The 17,626-nt window shown below is 47.0% G+C and overlaps 1 protein-coding gene across 1 annotated transcript; it reads right to left on the bottom strand.

Annotated features, from left to right (window-relative positions):
• Positions 1-5,478: 5,478 nt before the first annotated feature.
• MYCL (MYCL proto-oncogene, bHLH transcription factor) lies at positions 5,479-15,085 on the bottom strand. Its single transcript, XM_079988609.1, has 2 exons — positions 14,393-15,085; positions 5,479-8,424 (listed from the first exon to the last, which is right to left on the bottom strand). Exons 1-2 carry the CDS (start codon positions 14,871-14,873, stop codon positions 7,835-7,837), a joined length of 1,071 nt encoding a protein of 356 aa, XP_079844735.1. The 5' UTR covers positions 14,874-15,085; the 3' UTR covers positions 5,479-7,834.
• Between the last annotated feature and the right edge of the window lie 2,541 nt (positions 15,086-17,626).

The following is a 17,626-nucleotide window of genomic DNA, read 5'->3' as shown; positions in this document are numbered from 1 at the left end:
ACGGGCTGTTTATTTCAGGATTTCCACAACTTGGGTCTCAAGACTACAATTCCCATAATCCCTGACCACAGGCCCTGCTATGGGAGGATGGTAGGACTTGCAGTCCAAAAACAGCTGGAGATACAAGTTTGCAAAACCCTTGTTTATTGCATTTTTAAAATCCCGCCTTTTTCTCAGAGGAGGCAGTAAATGAAGCCAAGGGTGCTGGAGGGTGAAGAGAGCTCTTGTACTTGGGTCCTGCTTGCGGGCTTCCCATTGAGCTCTGTGAGAACAGGATGCTGGCCGAGGTGGGCCTCCTTTGGCTTGATCCAGCCCGCTGTTCTGATGTACTTAGGCTCAAGGTGATGCACATAGTTCCACTGCCCCAAGGCCACCGAATGAGCCTCATGGCTGAGTGGGGATTTGAACCCTGATCTCCCAAGTCCTATCCTGACACGCTAACCATCAATCCACACCGGCTTTCCTCTCAGATGCATTAATGGGGGGGGGGGGAGAGAAGCTAACACCCTTTGCAAAGGAAGGATTCACTGTGACTACAGTATCCTGCTCCGAGCAGGGGGGTGGGCTGGGTGAGCTTCAGGACACCCTTAAACTCTTTATCATTGTTTACAGATGGTATTGGTTGCCAGTTGGCTATTTGTAACATAGAATGGCACCTCCTGTTGAACGATGGCTTCAGTTGCATGGACTCCATTTGTCTGTTCCGATGAACAAGCAAATCTGGGCTCAGTCCAACTGTGCCATGGACAGGCATGCAGAGGTGAAGCTGGAACAAATTGCAGGATAGGGAACCTTACCAATATTGTCTAAATAATGTGCCTGTTAAGGCTGTGGCCCTTAAAATCTGTGATTTCCCAGCATTTTGGCACTTGAGTGGATATGAAAAGCTCATAACAATATGCTAAGCCAGGGATGAGGAACCTGTGGCCCTCTGTGGGTTACTGAAGTCCCATCAATCCCAGCCAACATGGCCAATAGCTAGGAATGAGGGGAGCTGTCATCCAAAAACATCTGGAGGGCCACAGCTTTGATGTAATGCAGAGTTTCCCAAACTTGGGTCGCCAGCTATTGTTGGGACTACCACTCCCATCATCCGTAGCTAGCAGGACCAGTGGTCATAGATGATAGGAATTGTAGTCCAAAGAGCTAGAGACTCAAGTTTGGGAAACCTTGATAGTGGTTAAGAGTCTTGGACTGTGATCCGGGGGGCCAGAGTTTGGATCCCCACTCAGCCATGAAGCTTGTTGCATGATATTGGAACAATCACTCACTTTCAGCCTAACCGACCTCACAGGTTTGTTGTGAGGATAAAATGGGGACTGGGAGAAATCATGCATACCACCTTGAGTTCCTTGGAGGAAAGGTAGGATATCAGTAAATCAAATAAATCAATGATAACAAAAGGCTTCCCATCCCAGCATTAAACCCAAAAGGTTCTTTTTAGTCACGTCTATGATGAGGGCTGATGGGGATTATAGCCACATGCAAGGTGATGAAAATGAAGGTTGAGGGAGGAAATGTTACCATAGCAACCATATTGGAAGGTGGGGGATCTAACATTGGTAACTGGGTGGGAAGCAAAAGCATAAAGAGATGAACTTGTGACCAAAGACAGGGAAAAAGGAATTGTTACTGTAGCAACAGAGTCAGGAAGAAAAAAAGGATAGGGAGACAGTTGCCAGGGTGATGGAGGCTATCGTCAGGGTAACAGAAGGGGTTCTGTGATTTTCTGCCATGACAACAGAGGGAGGAGGCGACTGCTCTTCTCCTAGCAACACACATCTCTTGCCATGGCAACAGAGGGAGAGCAAGGATCCCTTTTCAAAAGCAGAAGAGCTCATTGGCAGAGATGGGATTAGAGCAGCCTCAGCCAAACTGACACAATAATTTACTAACCCAGGCACGAACCCACCTCCCCGTCACCCTTTATGCAAGGCGATATGAAAAATGCATGAAGTTTTACTCACCCATGTGTCCAAAATAAATAACACTGATGTCTGAAAATAAGTAACAATGCTTTCTGAAAAATCATTCAAGATGTTATAGAGGAAGACTTTGAACCAGGCTTTCTTTGTTTATGTGTATATGCCTATACATGCAGTATGTTTGGGGTAGTTTTATAAGGAAGATCTGTGCTAGATTTTTTTAAATGGGCTTCTGGTCTGGTTACACTTTGAAGTCAAAACAAAAGAGGTTCAAAGACTACCTTGTAGAGCATAGGTTTGGCACACAAAAGTTCCCAGGTTCAATCCTCATTGGTGTGTCCAGTTAAACTTTAGGAAGGCAGGTACCTGGACTGAGAAAATGGACTGTATCTCAGTGGTAGGCTACCTGTTTTGCATGCAGAAGATCCCAACTTCAGTACCCAACATCTCCAGGTAGGGTTGAGAAGGTCCCTTCTGAAACTCTGGAGATTGCTACTAGTCAGTGTTGACCAAGGACAGGAAGCCTGCAGCCTTCCAGAGTTTATCAAACATCCTTGAAACATCTGGATGACCACTGTGTAGACAACACTGATGTCAATGGCCCAGCTTGGTATAAGCCAGCTTTCAGTGCCCAGTGCTGGCTCCAGGTTTTGGAAGGCCCTTAGAAAGGATCCCTCCACTGCCCCTCGCCATTGTGGCATCTGCCGCATACATGCTTTTAATCTGCTTGCTGGCTTGCCAAAATCAATGAGCGAGCAAGTATTGGCAGCTCCTCTTCCTCACCATCACTCCTGTTTGCTTGTGCATCCCTTCTGGGTTAGAGCAAGAGGCAGGTGAAAAAGCTGGTTACAATGGCAAAGGGAGGGGGGCTCATGGCAGTGGTGGGTGTCTAACCATGTCTGACACTTTTAACGCCACCCTTCCTCTTCCCCAGAGCTTAGGAAGTTGCTGCCAGTCAGAAGGGCCAACACCTGGCTAGATCACCTACCAATGGCTGATCAATGCAAAGCCATTTTCTCCCTACCTGCCACATAGAGGTGTCTTCTTCCAACATCCAACACTACCACCCTGTCATGTGAAGACTGCTAGGTAGGATCCTGGCAGGGCTACCCATCTATAGTTTCCTCCCTTTGGAATTATGATGCTGTTTTTGGTTATGAGTAGAGGTGTGGTTTTATTTCATGTTTGACAGCCTTAAGTGCTCCACTTTGGCATGTAAAGGCAGGAAGAAACCCTGCAAATAAAGCTCCACTTTAAGAGACTTCATTTCATGAGAATCCTGTTGCTCTCTTCTTCCTATAAGGGTATGATTTGCCCAAGCTGAAAACCCACACAAGCCCATGGAATGACCAAAGAGCTGGATGTATAAGGTTCTTTTGCTCAGTGATACATGTGGTTTACATGCAGAAGGTCTCAGGTTCAGTTCCCAGCATGTTCAGTTTATGAGCTGCTAACCAGAGCCAGCAACATAGTGTTCAGTTGGCCAGCCTAACTTGGTGCAAGGCATCTTTGTACTTCATAGGTCCCAAGGTATAATCCATGCTACTGAGATAATTTATAGTTAGCAGTCACTATGCAACATATTAGCATGGACATTTATTGTGCCATTGTAAAATGAATTGTCAGTTTTCATTAAGAAGACAATATTTCATTTTGTTTTGTTTTGGACCTTGATCCAAATTCCAGCTCTGCCACTGGGAGGCTCAGGTAAATCACAACCTCCTACCCAATACACCACCTGTAAAATGGGAATATCAGTAATCTACCTCACACAGAGCAAACAGAATTGTAAAGCACTTATTAATAAGTCTGTTTCATCAGCGGTGCCCATTTTTAGAAGCCACAGAGCTACTGAAGTCCTGAGGCACCTGACCTACATACCTGATTTTGCAATGGGACTCAGACATGCCCCAGCCTCTCCTTAATCCCGATAAAAGAGAAACCTTTTCCCATCTGCTTGTGGAGGATTCATGCTTTGATTTTCCTAAAGTGCTTAGTCATCGTCTACTGCAAGGGTAAGCAATGTTTTCATGCTGAGGGCCACCTTCCCTCAGGATTGAGGGCCAAATGCCAGGAGAGGGCAGGGGTGTAGTTTAATGAGCCAGGCATGAAGGGGTATAGTTAATGCTACTCCTACTTAGAGTAGAGTCACTGAAGATAATGAACATGACTCAGATCCATTTATTTCAATGGATCTATTCTACAGAGGACTTAGTGGGATACAGCCCAAAAACTCTTTCATCCTGGCACCTCAGATTGCAATGCTCAATCCTAGACAGGTCCATTCTCAAATTACATATGCAGAGAGGATTTTCCTTTAGTACAACACACTGATACAGCTGCTGTTCTAGAAGTGCAACCCGTTCAGCTTGTTCTAAAACTTCTCAGAATGAGGGAAAGAAAACTTGCTTTTTAATGCATTGTGGTAAGATATGAGTAAAACCCAAATGTTCTTAGGCCCATTTGCCTTGTTTAAAAACACCCCCTCTCGAGTAAAAGTCCTCTTATCTTACCATATTTTCTATGCAAGTACAGCTATTTAAAGACTGCTATGATTCCGGGTCACCTGGTTAGCCACCTTTTTCTGCTTTCTGTCTGGATACAATGGTTTTAGGATATCAGCAACCTTAAATGTGTCCAGAGAATATCAACAAAGATGGTGAGAGGCCTGGAGACAGTCCTGTGAGGAAATGTTGAAGGAAGTGGGTAGGTGAAGTCTGAAGTAAAGATGTGACAGGAGAGCCTTTCAAAACTGTGAAGGTGGCTGTCATAGAAACAAATGGTCACCATCTGTTGGCTCCAATGATAGGACCTGACCTGGTAGAGAAATACTGTATAGACTAAACACAAGGATGAACTTCCTAATGGTGCAAGCTGATTCTCCGTGAAAGAGCCTGCCTCTGATAGTGATGGGTTTTTCTTTTTTATTAGAGGTTGTTGAGCTAAGCAGAACCAGGATAGCTCTGACAGAATCAGAGCTGAAAGCATCCCAAAGTTCATCTAGCCTCAATGCTTCAGAGAGGGTCTGGTCCATCTCCCAGCAGAGGAAAGATGATGTGCAAATACAGTTAATCACCTCAAACACACAGCTTTTTACATTTTCTACTACTGCTGCTGAAATATTGTCTTCCATTTATGTCTTTTTCTTATCCCAAGATCATCATAAGCCTATAGAATACTGTAAAATCCCCCCAGGTCCTATATAAACATAAAAGAATCACCACACATCAAGAGCAGCACAGAAAGAATTCCTGCCTACACTCTCTCTTATTAGCTGCATGTGGATGGGTTGATTCAGCTGTGGGCTATGACAGCTCTCCTACTTCTCCGTTTCCCATGCTCTTCCTTCGGATCCCATGCCAGAACCATGCTCCCCTGGTTCTCTTTTTCCAGGATATTGTCCAAACTTTCTCCTCTTCCCCTCCTCTACATAACTAAACAAACATGCATTCAACTAAATTACAAACACGAAAACTGATTTATCTTTGCAGATAAGGGTCTCACATATATCCCTTGGCTCAAAAAGGGAGGGGGGAAAAGCAGACTCAGCCTGTCCTTTTTGAGATTCCGTTTATTTAAGAAGTGCGAGGTAACAAAGAAAGTGCTAAGTCTGACCACCCAGCGTTGAGGCTCCAGCGGGCCAGTCAAAGAATGCCTGAAGGAGTCCCCAATGCATTGTGGGAGACCAGTCTGCGCCCACCAAACTGTGTGCAAGCCAAGATAAAGGGTCATCCATCACCTCCAGCTCTGGCCTCTCCCTACCCAAGAGACAAAGGAGGATGGGTGGGAGGGATCTGCATAAAAGGGAAGGAGGGAGAGGGGGGTAGCCCCAGCCAGCTCAACAAAAGCTGTTAAGGACCTGGCAAAACCAGAGCAAAAAACACATCACCACATTATCATTGCTTTCTTTCTCTTTATGCATGGGACTGAGGTGCTCCCTTTTCTGGGGGCGACACAGTGGAACCTAGCTGTGAGTAAACATCAATTAACGCCACACTGCACATTTTCCCCAAAATATATTCATGCAGCCCTTTTATTTCCAGAGAAAGGGAAGGTGGAGGGGGAAAGGCTTCTCTTAGTCTTAAGAATCAGTAGGACACCTTCAGTAGAAAACTTCTCTATAGGGGGCAGTTGAAATTACAATGTTCCCATCTAGGGACTCCCTTACCCACCCTCTCTACCCAAACACCCTTAAGATGTCTAATAGTCTCATTATTGGTGCTTGAAACTTGGGACCAGACCCCTGACTTAGGAAATCATTTTCTAGTCAAAACAGAAGTATTTTTTTCCTGCTGAATCTCAGTTTGAACGATCTCATCTACAAAGCAGTACTGAGAGCCCTCTACCCACCGTTTTATCTTTGAAAAGCTGGGAGGAAAGAAAGAACAAGTATTTTACAAAATAATTTCTAAAAAAAGTATAAAAATAGTATATCTTAAAAAAGCCATCCAGTATAAAGAATCAGGCAGTCACAACAATGGATTCTAGGATATACAAAACCAAAGACAAGCAGCTGCATTGCCCAAGTGGAAAAATAAGTATGAGGTAAATGAAATCCAAGGTGATCTCAGTGCATTTCCAGTGAAAGAGCAGTTGTGGGGGGGGGGGAGAATGTCTTAAATGTACACATCAAGCCTCTAACAGTTCTTGAGAGAAGGTTCTGCACCCCTCCATCTCAGAAAGAGGAATTACCCCCGAGGGGCAGATTCAAGGTTGACACAGCAAGACAACAGTCAGGTCTCATCACTGGACACAACTGATTAGAAGTTCACCTGAATTAATCCCATTGAAATCAATCCACTTTGGAATCTATTATGCTGATGCCATTAAGGGCAGAATCACACCATACATTTTAAAGCACGTGTTTTCACCCAAAGAATCCGGGGAACTTTAGTTTGTTGAGGGTGCTGGGAATTCTGGCTCTGTGAGAAACTACAGATGCCAGGATTCTTTGGGGATTGGGTGGGGGAAGTCATGTGCTTTAAGTGTATGGTGTAGATCTGCCCAATATTTTTTTCCACCTCAAGTATGAAAGGCACTGATCTTAGCCTGAGGGGTTATCTAGTGTCAGCTGTGAAATAACTTCACATAATGTGACATTCTCCACCTGGTAACCTCCAGATGTTTTGGACTATAACTCCCATAAGCCCTAGCCAGGACATCAGAGGTGGCGACATTTAAAAATTCACCCATAATAAATTCCAAGAAGGGAAGAGAGCTGTCAATCCTAAACAACATTGGAAAATAGGGCGGGGGAGTGTGCTTGGGGGTGGGAAAAAGTCTATTGCGTAGGACCATTGTAAAAAAAGAAACAAATTGCACAAGTTATCTGTCTTCTTAAATGCCAGTGGCAAGAAGCAGAGCCTGGGGAGAAAAGAGGGTATGTAGAACTATCCATAGCCAGTGTTTACAATCCAACTTTGACTGGGGGAAACAGAAGAAGCCTCTTGAGAGAGACAACTGAAGGGTCCATCTTTGCCCCAGCTTTAGAAATGTTGACTCAGGCCCCTCTGTCAGAAAGTATTGTGAAGTATTCCACAAAATGCTTTTCCAGAGAAGCACTCAGGCTTCTGTTGATCCCAACTGGAATGGAGGTTCATTCAGCCTGTGAAGAAGTCAGCATTTTGCTGTAGAAGCTGAAGTCTGAGTAGCTAAACCCCGCTCAACCCCACTGCCCTGATCATCATCACTCCTGCACAACTTAGGAGATTCTCCAGCACCCATAACTGGCTAAGAGAGAAGACCAGGGTGGAAAATAGTGTATGGAATGCAAGCCCCCATTTGTGTGCACCAGCTGCATTGCATTCTGGGATCTGCAAGTCAACAAACCAATTTGTTTTTGTTTGGTCCCCCCTCCCCACAAAAAAGTGCAGAGATCAAGCTGACAAGCAGTTTGGAGTTCCTGGCAGCTAATGCGCGCTCTTGAGGTACGAAATCCGTTTCAACAGCTGAAGCTGATGCAATTTTAGCAGCTTCTTCTCAGCAACCATCTGCTGCTCTGCTTTGAGTAGTGACTGCAGATACTCTGAAGCTTTGCTCAATACCACCACTTTGGGGGTTTTGGGGCAGGTGGCGAGACCAGGGACCTGGTCCCTCAGCGCCAGGAAACGCGAGCGGAGGTCGTTGCGCCGCTTGCGCTCCAAGTAGTTGTGGTTTTTCCGCTTGGTCACGTCTTCACTGTCTGAACTGGGAGCGCTCCCGGATTTCAGGAGGAAAGGTTCAAGAGAGGAAGGCTCTGCCACTTGCCTCAGGGACTGTGCACCACCATCCTCCTCCTCCTCCTCCTCTTCCTCTTGACTGCTTTTCTCCAAGGCAGCCGTGCAGGAACAAGCCTCGGGTGGTGAGCGGGCTGCGTAATTGTGCTGCTGCTGGTGGATGGATATGTGGAAACGTTTCATGCAAGGGTCCAAGGGGTCAGCCCGCACAGTGATGGTGACCGGCTTCCTCATACCCAGCGACTGCCTCTTCTCAACCGTCACCACGTCAATTTCTTCCCCTTCTGTGTACAAACAAGAAGAAACAAGCCATTAAACCTTGGCAAACACCACAGGCTGTTTCAGACAGTAACACACAAGTTAACACACCAGGGTGGGTTTCATGCAGCCAACCAGGTGCCCCCCCAGATGTTTTGTACCACAGCTTCCATCAGCCTCAGCCAGCTTGGCCAATGGACAGGGATGATGGGAACTATAGCCCACTTTTTTATCACCCCACTTTTTTACCCCCACGAAAATCAAGGCAGCATACATACATTCAAGCTGTACTGAGGTTACAAGGCAGCCTCACTGACTAGACTCAACCTGCTTTGCTTCAAAGCCAGCTCTGTACATCAAGTGGAACTGGATTCCTCAAAGGGTCTGGGACCGATTCCCAGTTCCTTATTCTAAACAGAACTGCATGAGGTGTCTAACAAAGGGACCAATCTTTCTATGCCATTGCAAGATGTAACAAGGTAGTGGTCCAAGCATTTTGAGGGGAGCAGGTGTTCAGGAGCATAAAACCATGCAGCTCCATTTTAAATAAGAATCTGGGAAGCAGTAACCAACATCAGCTGCATCACAGAAGGAGCAGCACATTTGGGGCAAGTCATCACCTTCCCAGACCTGAGCTATCAAAGGCTTCCTAAAGATTTCTACTGAAGCCTCTCTACTTTTCCTCCTTCCTGAATCCCAAATGGAGAACTTGCACATGCACACACACAGGGTGGTGACAAAGGTTGTTCAAATATCAGTGGAGAATGATGAAGAAGAGATGGGGACCTGCACCAAATGTTGTGGACAGGGTGGGTGGGTGAGGGGACTGAAAACAAAAGGGCAAGGCAAAGCCCCACCTTTCTTTTAATCCCTGGCTCCAGGGATTCTATGAAATCTGTTTCTGCAGCATCAGCAAAGAGCCCGTCTACTGATGTCTTACGACTGAGCACTGAGGCCAACTGGGGACAGGTGGGTCTCTTCATCTCTTTTGGTTCCTGAAGCTACCACATACAGCAGAGGCTGAAGTAGGAAAGGACTAGGAAGATGCACAAGCCAGGGGGTGACGTGCAGGGCAATTGGGTCATTTAAGATGCACCTGCTGAGCCAGGTTCCTTCTGCACCTCATAAGCCATATATAGAGATGAAAACTAGCTTTAAGAACTGATTATCAAGTTCACTTGTTTTCTTTTCCCCTCCTTGTTTTCATTTATCTTTTTGCCTAAAGAGCAGAATAAGTATGCTTTTAAATTAACGTTGAAGATACACAACTCAGAAGCTGGTAAACAGAGCTCTAAACACAAATCAAAATCCACCAAGTAGTGCTCATTTTCATATGAAGAACACCCAAGATGAAAGATAAGTCATTAGCTCATGGCCAACCAGAAGGTTTTCATTTCTTTTTTAAAAGGCAAACTGAAAAGTCCTTCCCAATCTACTACTAGAGCATCCTAATGTACTTATTGCCCACTCCATAAAGTGTTGGGCATGGTTCCAGATTCAAATCTCACCCTGTAAGCTGCTTTATTTTGAGGGCAAAGACTAGATTCTTAACCTTTAGCATTTACCGAAAGGATGAGCGGTCTGATCTACCTTCTCTCAAGCAGTCTGACTTGGTGCTATTGCAAAGTCCTGAGCAAATGTAATTCCTGCAGGAATCCTGTGGTACCAGGAGCTTCAATTCTGGGGAGGGATGAACATTTCTGTCCCCAAGGGTCTGTTAACAATTGCAATGGAATGGAGGTTTTTTGTCTTTGTGTCCCTGGAGGGGAGGGGGTGGCTTTACCAAAGGCAGTTGTAAGGGACAAAAGGCCAGGCCATCATCAAGGCATTCCTATGCTCCCCATCCCCAATTAAAAAGACTGGGGGCAATAGTCACCATTGGCCTGGAACAAAGTTTACTGCTAAAGCTCTATCTCTCCCCCACCCTCCACCCCCCAAGGCTCTTTCATTGCTCATTGGAATTGTAAATGAAGCAGGGAATGGGGAGAGATGGCCTTTGCCCCTACAGCTTCACACTTCAGGAGGGATTTGCTACTTTTCAGAAGTAGTAAATCCTGTTCAAAGGATTCCATTCCCCTGCACAAACAACCTCCCCAACACACACAGTGGGCAGCCCTCCCCACTTAGCCAGAGATGCACAGAAAGGATCTCTGCACCTCCCCATCCAGTATACAGGAAGGGGGTGGGAAGAGAAGGTCCTTTAAAGGCCTTTGCACAGAAGGCTTGAGTGACTTTCAAAAGATTCAAGTTATACAGCCTTCAGACAAAGTGGTCAGAGTTTTTTAAAGAAAGAAGTTTAAGGGGAAAGGTTATCACAGCAGAAAACAAAGAGATCGGTTCTGAACTCACAAAGCGAAGTCCCGCTAGTCTGCATGAGCAAGAAATCAGCCATCTGGTTTACTGCAGCAACAGCTTTCAGAGGAAAGCTTCTCCCTATCTGTGTTGGCTGGAATTAAGTTCTGCTGAGGACAATGGAACTTGTATGCCTAAGACAGCCTGTGACAGGTTGCACATAGACAATGTTTCCTAGAAACTGACCAAGGGCTCTTGTGGAGAAAACTACAGGAGGCACATTTTTCACAGAAATACACAATGAAAATGATTTCAAGTTACACAGAAGGTGGCGTCGTGCCTCCTTAAGAGTTGGAGTCATTCAAAGCATGTCTCCAGCATTTCACATGTCACCTACTAAGGGTCCTCTTGCTTGCTTTCAGGAAACAAGGCACATAGACAGTTTTCTGTGGGACAAATGTCTAAAAACCATTCTTACAAGCTTCTGTGACAGCTCGCTACCATGAGGCCCCCAGGAGAGTGCAAGATACTCTTGTCCTCCTTTTTCAAAAGCTTAAGCACCATCATATGCAGAAGAAAACCACCCCATGTGGAGAATGGTGCAAAATTTTTAATACTCTTCAGAAACATGGGTGGAAGGAATTCATTGCTTCTATCAAGTCAGCTCATGATGGCCAGCACTGATGCAGAAGCAGCAAGTTGCACACCCACCCACCCACCCACATCCAAGATTGAGGGTGCAGATGCGCATTGTGCTTGTGTGATGTCACACATGCAACGTTGTCGTCTGCAGAAGCCAGCCACTGAAGCTGAGGTGTGCAACTGGCCTCCTTCCAACCAATAATGAGACACCTTGGCCGCCTAGAGTTGGCATGCCTGCACTGATGGGAGTTGTAGTCCAAAAGACCTTGAGAGCACAAGGCTGGGGAAGAATGGCATAGCGGAAGTCAGCAGTGTTATTTTACCCCATCTCTGTGCCAGAGGTTCCAAGCCCTTAAAGTCCATGGCAAATGGAGAATCACAGCCAGACAGTGGTAGCAGCAGAGCATACAGTGGGCACTGCTTAATTCTATGGACAGGGAAAGGTCTCCTGCAGCAGGCTCAGTTTCAGCAGGGCTTGTGCCCCACACCCTCCCAGCCCTCCACATAAGTTCTCATCCACAGCGCACACTATCTGGTGCCCCCAATTGCATTGTTTAAGCCTTGTTTCTGCCTCCATTAATTTATAAATAAAGAACATAGGCCAGCTATGCCCCCACTTTGCCTTCCCCCCACTTGCTTTGCATTTTTAAGTGCTTTCCTTCTAAAACTTGCATTGGGCAAACAATCAGCACTTTCCCATTAATAAAAAAATGTGACTCAGTGAGAACAACCTTCTCCAAGCATCCTGGCAATCAGCCAATAGCAGTGCTTGAAACACTGCTGTTACCTACCCTCCATCTCTCATTGGCATAGTGAGCTATTGAGAGTGCACACACACAAACACTTGCATCTGTTGCTTTTTGTCCCAGGAATCATGTGACTGGCTGGGAAAAAAAACAGCATCTGAAGGAGGAGCCTAGATGCTGATGGGGGTGAAAAGTCCAGGTCAGCAAGGGCAAGCACAATAAATCAATAACATTCCCCGCCCCTTCTGCTAATTGAGATTAAGACCTGCTTCTCCTAATGTAATTAAATCTTATACCCAATTTGTTTCTCAACCCAAGCCTTATTCAAGCTCTGTAGTGAGTCATATAAGCAGCCACTGCTTACTCAGTGACTCAGCCCTACAAGGATTAACAAGGCCAGAGTATTAGAAAGTGTGCCCATTTCAAGGCTATGTCAGTTTTTCAAGGGATAACACATGCCACAAGTTTATTTATAGCAATGTTAACCCTGAACACAATATTCATGTGGTGTTCTAGTTGGGGCTGTTGGGAGTTGCAGTCCAAACAACCTGAAGCAGGTGAGAGTTTGCGGGGGGGGGGGGGACGACGGACCAGCTTGGCAAAGGTTGCTAGAGGCTCACAAAGAAGATTGCCCCCTAAATATGTTGGTGTGTACAGAAACCCCTGGTATTATTCTGTGGTTTGCCTACAAATGAGGACTGGATGTGCAAGCGAGGTACGGTACATCAATCCAAACAAAATGAAAGCATTTTAAAAACTTAAGATTTAAAAGCATTGAGATCAGATTAGCCAGACAAACTGGGCTGGGGGAGAAGGAAGAGGTTGTGAAATTTCCTTCCTTAGAGACTTGAAAAGACAGAGGCAGGCCTCTAGCTGTGAGTAGTTCAATCCTGCATAGGAAGCTACCTTATACTGTACCAAGTTAGTATTGTCTAGATTCTATACTGACTTGCAACAGCTTACTAGGATTTGAAAGGAAGATTCTCAGTTCTACTTGGAGATGCCAGAGATCGAATTTCAAACCTTCTCCATACAAAGGTGATGCTCTACCAAAGAATTACAGTTCTTCCCCACTGATGTTGATTCCTGCATTGCAAGGGGTTGGTCTAGATGACTCTTTGGATCCCTCCCAACACTATGATTCTGTGCCCTAATGTTCCTACATCCTAGAGCACTTCAAAGACTGAAAGGTGGTCTTTATGATCTGTGATCCCATTCACACACACACTGCCCCTGCATGCCTCCATCAGAGGGTAGCTTAACAGCAACTCTTGTGCCAATAATCAAATGGGAATGACTTTGCTTCCCCAACCTTGGGCCCTCCAGATGTTTTGGATTACAACTCCCACCAGCACCAGCCAGTGGAGATGCTGTTTTGGACTGATCTAGGTTAGCAAACTCAGCAAAGTAGTGGTTACATGTCCACTGATGCACTTATAAGCATAGATGTGGGCACTTACGCAACAAAACTTTTATAACATGCGTAATATGGCTGGTTCCCCTTGGCTGCAGAACCTGACATGAGGCTGCATTCAACATTTTGTGGGAGGGGGATTTGCAAGACAATTCTTGTATTTCCCAGGTTAAATCCTTCCAGAGCCTTTGTCTATCACAGGTCCACTGTGGCAACCCTCCAAACGCCACAAGCATAAGAAGCCTGCAACACCAACCAAGCCAAACTTTTTCAATAAACACAGGTTTATAGACAGCGTTTACAACCTGAACCAGGAAACTCTGAAGAAGCCCGTCCTGCTGAAATGCAACCTCTCAAAGAAATGCTCTCTATCTTGGGTCCCCCCACCCAACCTCCTGGAGTGGTGGAGGGAGTTGTGCAAGCGGCGTCTTTTCTTCTCTTTTCGGTCCTGAGGCAGGCACCCCCCTCCCCCGCCGGCTGTGCTAAAGGGTGCTAAATTGGGAGAGGTTGGAGGAGGAAGCAAGACAGATGGGTTGGGCTCACCACGTTATGCAAGTCCCAGCAGCAGCCTTGGGAAGCTGGGCCGGGACGGCAATGCACACTTCCCCCTGAAAGTAGAACGTCTGGTGAAGAAGTGGGCCGGGAGGGGGGCAGAGTAAATACAAGAGCTCGGAGAAGTTTGCAGTTAAAGATCCCTCCAAGGGGACTGCAGAATTCTGCACGGAGACCTGGGAAGACAGGGGGCGCAGTCCAAGGGGCGCCACGGGAAATTAAGAGCGAGAGGAGCCTTTTGTCCCGGGAGAGAAACTTTCGGCGCCCAGCCAGAGCTGCAGGACTGGGTGCCCCTGGGGGATGCCGTGCGCTCCGCCGCCCCGCTCCCCGGCCCGGAGGCAGCCTTACCTGATTCGCTTTGGCTCTCGGAGCCGGAGGAGGGCGGGAGCTTGCAGTCGGCGGGCCAGGCGAAGACGGCGCCGGGGGCCACGCACAGCCCGCCTAGCGCGGCGTCGTGCGGCGCTTGGGCGGCGGTGGGGGCGGCGGCTGGCGGGCCCTGAGCGAGCGGCTTGGCAGTCAGCTTCTCGCCCCTGGCTTTCTCCAGGCGCTCGCGGGCCGAGAAGCCGCTCCACATGCAGTCGCGGAGGACGAAGGCGCTCAGGTTGCCCAGCAGCCGGCCGGGCTCCAGCAGGTAGTCGGCGGCCGCGTCCTCGGCGGGGCCCGGCGCCAGCGGCGAGGCCGGCGGACTGGGCAGCAGCTCGAACTTTTTCCAGATGTCCTCGCTGGGCGCGCTCGAGCGGTGGAAGTCGTCGCCGGGCGACTCGTGGTGGTCGTAGAAGTAGGGCGGCGCCGGCGGCGCCTGAGGCAGTTGAGGCGGGTCGAGCTCCATGGCTTCTCCGCGTCCCACCTGCGACCGGAGCTCACCTGAGCGCAGCGCGCGGGCGGGCGGGCGCGCTCCTCCGCCTGGAAAAGTGCAAGCTCCGGGCTCTTTCAACTAAGAAGGCGGTGCCGCCGCCTGGTTTGGTAGCTTAGCCTTTCTGCGCTCGCTCGCCCACTCCGCTCCCGAAATCGCGGCTTTTCCCGCTTCCCCGCCCCCCCAAAGCGACCCAGTCGGGATCGAGGCGCATTGTTCGCTCGCTCCCTTATATCGCGTCTGGCGCCCCGAGCCCCGCCCGTGCCACAAGCCGAACCAATTAGGAGCGCTGGATTTGCACAAGGGGGCGGGGGCAGACGGCAGCTCGCTCCGCGGGAGCTGCTCGCGTTAGCCCACCTTGCTGCCAAGGGAGCGGGCGAGCCCAGCTGGAGGTGCAGAGCTGCTGCTGCTGGGGCACAAGTGCCAGGGCTTCTAGACAGGTGTTTATCGTGAAATCGGCGCTCTGCATGCAGACAAACAAGAAGAATAAAAGTGCAACGCCCATACACATACCTGGCATCAAAATACCAGCCTGTTTAATCCATATTTATCCTTTCCAGTAAAAAGCCGTTGGGCAAAAACAAACCTGTTGCTATCTTAGTGGCCCCTTTGCAATAGCTCAACAAAGTATTTGCAAAGTATGCCCCATTCTTGGGGGAAAGCAGTAGCTCAGTGGTAGAGCATCTTCTTTACATGCAAAAGGTCCCAGGTTCAATCCCTGACATCTCCAGGTAGGGCTGGGAGAAATTCCCTTCCTGAAATTCTGCAGAGCTGCTACCAGTCAGTGTGGAAGATGCTGAACAAGATGGACCAGTAAAAGACAGCTTCCCTCGTTCCTATTGGGAGCAGTTTAGGCATAACCAGGAAGCAAGACTCTGCACATACTCAGTGGTACTGTTATTTACATGTTCTAGGACAGAAATTAAGCTCTAGTATTCATATTACTCTATAACCAAAGCTATACCACACCAGGACAGCTGCTAAATCCAATGCATGCTCAGCGCAGGCAGATCAGGAAAAACAACACCACCAGAAAGTACACAAGTTGTGTAAAGATAGCATACATGCCCACCAATTAGGGACTGTGTCGCTTATGCCACACATGGATGGAGGGAGCCAACCAACCAACTAACAGAGGCCACCCTGTGGCCATGTCTGTCAAGTCACCACACCTACAACAGACAAGAAACACAGAACTACACGCAACCACCAGCACAGCCAAAGGAGCCCTGTGGTGTTGTCTGTTAAAGCAGCCATCAACACCTTGGGGAAGTTACTGGTTCATGTGACACCATGTACAGTTTGCAGAACAGCCACATAAATATATACAGGAGGCTGCCAATTCAATTCTTTCTTTCCCGCAAGGCATCATTAATTGAAAAGGGGATAGTCAGTTAAGTTGTGGATACACTAAAACAAGGATGCAGACATACTCCCAGGAGCACTGGTTCAAATACTGCCAGGGGAAATTAGACTTCCTGAGCAGGTGAGGCAGAGAGTGGTGCTTCTAAGGTTCCTGATATAGCATTCCCATTGGTCTGGCTGCTTCTGGGGGCTCCAAACTGTGCCAGTCTGATTGGTCAGTTGCCTGCCAATCAGGTCCTGGCCCTACCCCCAGGTAGTTGCCCTTCTCTACCTGATTGGCAGCACTGCTCCTTCCTGTGACCTTACAAGCATATAACTAGGCTGCACTAGGATCATGGAGAAATACTCAACCATTATTTAATACCATGTTATGCAGAATAAGAATAGGAATCATAAGACACCCATGTTTTTGAACTTAACTGTAACTTGGTAAGGCATGATTTTGATCCTCTTCATCTGCACAAACTTCCTCCAACAGCATCTCAGACTTCAAACAAACTGCAGGCAGTGCCGAATCCCATCCCACCCCAAACTGGTGTTTGCTTTCGTCTTATTATTTTGCTTTTATTTTTAGCATACTGTCTGATAAAAGATTCTGAGTAACTTATAAGCTCACTCACAACCCAGGGAGTCTTGGTCTTAAATGTGAGATAGTATTCTTAATGTTCCTGTTGTTCCTGTTAATAATAATAATAATAATAATAATAATAATAATTTATTTATACCCCACCCATCTGGCTGAGTCTCCCCAGCCACTCTAGGCAGCTCCCAATCAGATGTTAAAAACAATACAGCATTAAATATTAAAAACTTCCCTAAGCAGGGTTGTTGTTGTTGTGTGTGTTTTAAAACAACAACAACAGAGTTGTTTAATGAATCTATAGATTTATTTGTTTGCAGAGAGCTTAGAGGATCTTGGCTATATAATGAACATTCATCCTGATTTGTTCGTGAGGAAATTAGATGAAGTTGCATTGAGCAAGTGTTATCCCAAACTTTCCAGCACATTTCCCAACCACTTTCCTTATTGTAAAAAGCCCAGTTTTAAAGTAAAGCAGGTTTCTTTCGCAGGAGCTCCAGATCAGCTTTAATTGTACTACATGCATTGCGGGTATGTGATTAAATCTCACCCCAAAATAACAATAGTTTTGATTCGGTTTGATCAGCACTAGCATGTCAATGGGTGCCAATGAATTGTTTAGGGTGCTTAAGTTTAACTCACTGTTCAATGCTGCCATCGTCTGGTGACTTGATGGCATTGCATTGGGAAAATTTTCTACATTGGAAGCTTCAAACTCAAAGGGGATGGGGGAGCCAAACTCCTTGCAAAGTAGTTGCTAGTAATAGGCTGCACTCAATTGTTT

The sequence above is a fragment of the Podarcis cretensis genome (genome assembly GCF_951804945.1).
Source record: "Podarcis cretensis genome assembly, chromosome: 8".
NCBI classification, from domain to species: Eukaryota; Metazoa; Chordata; class Lepidosauria; order Squamata; family Lacertidae; genus Podarcis; species Podarcis cretensis.
The sequence above is the reverse complement of the archived record's forward strand: the minus strand, read 5'-3'. Positions and strand labels throughout refer to the sequence as shown.

What these genes read in the sequence shown, in the direction of transcription:
- MYCL (XM_079988609.1), bottom strand. Translation starts at nt 14,873, where the DNA reads ATGGAGCTCGACCCGCCTCAACTGCCTCAGGCGCCGCCGGCGCCGCCC. An exon ending in CGAGAGCCAAAGCGAATCAG is followed by an intron (nt 8,425 to 14,392) that starts GTAAGGCTGCCT and finishes GTTTGTACACAG; the next exon opens with AAGGGGAAGAAATTGACGTG.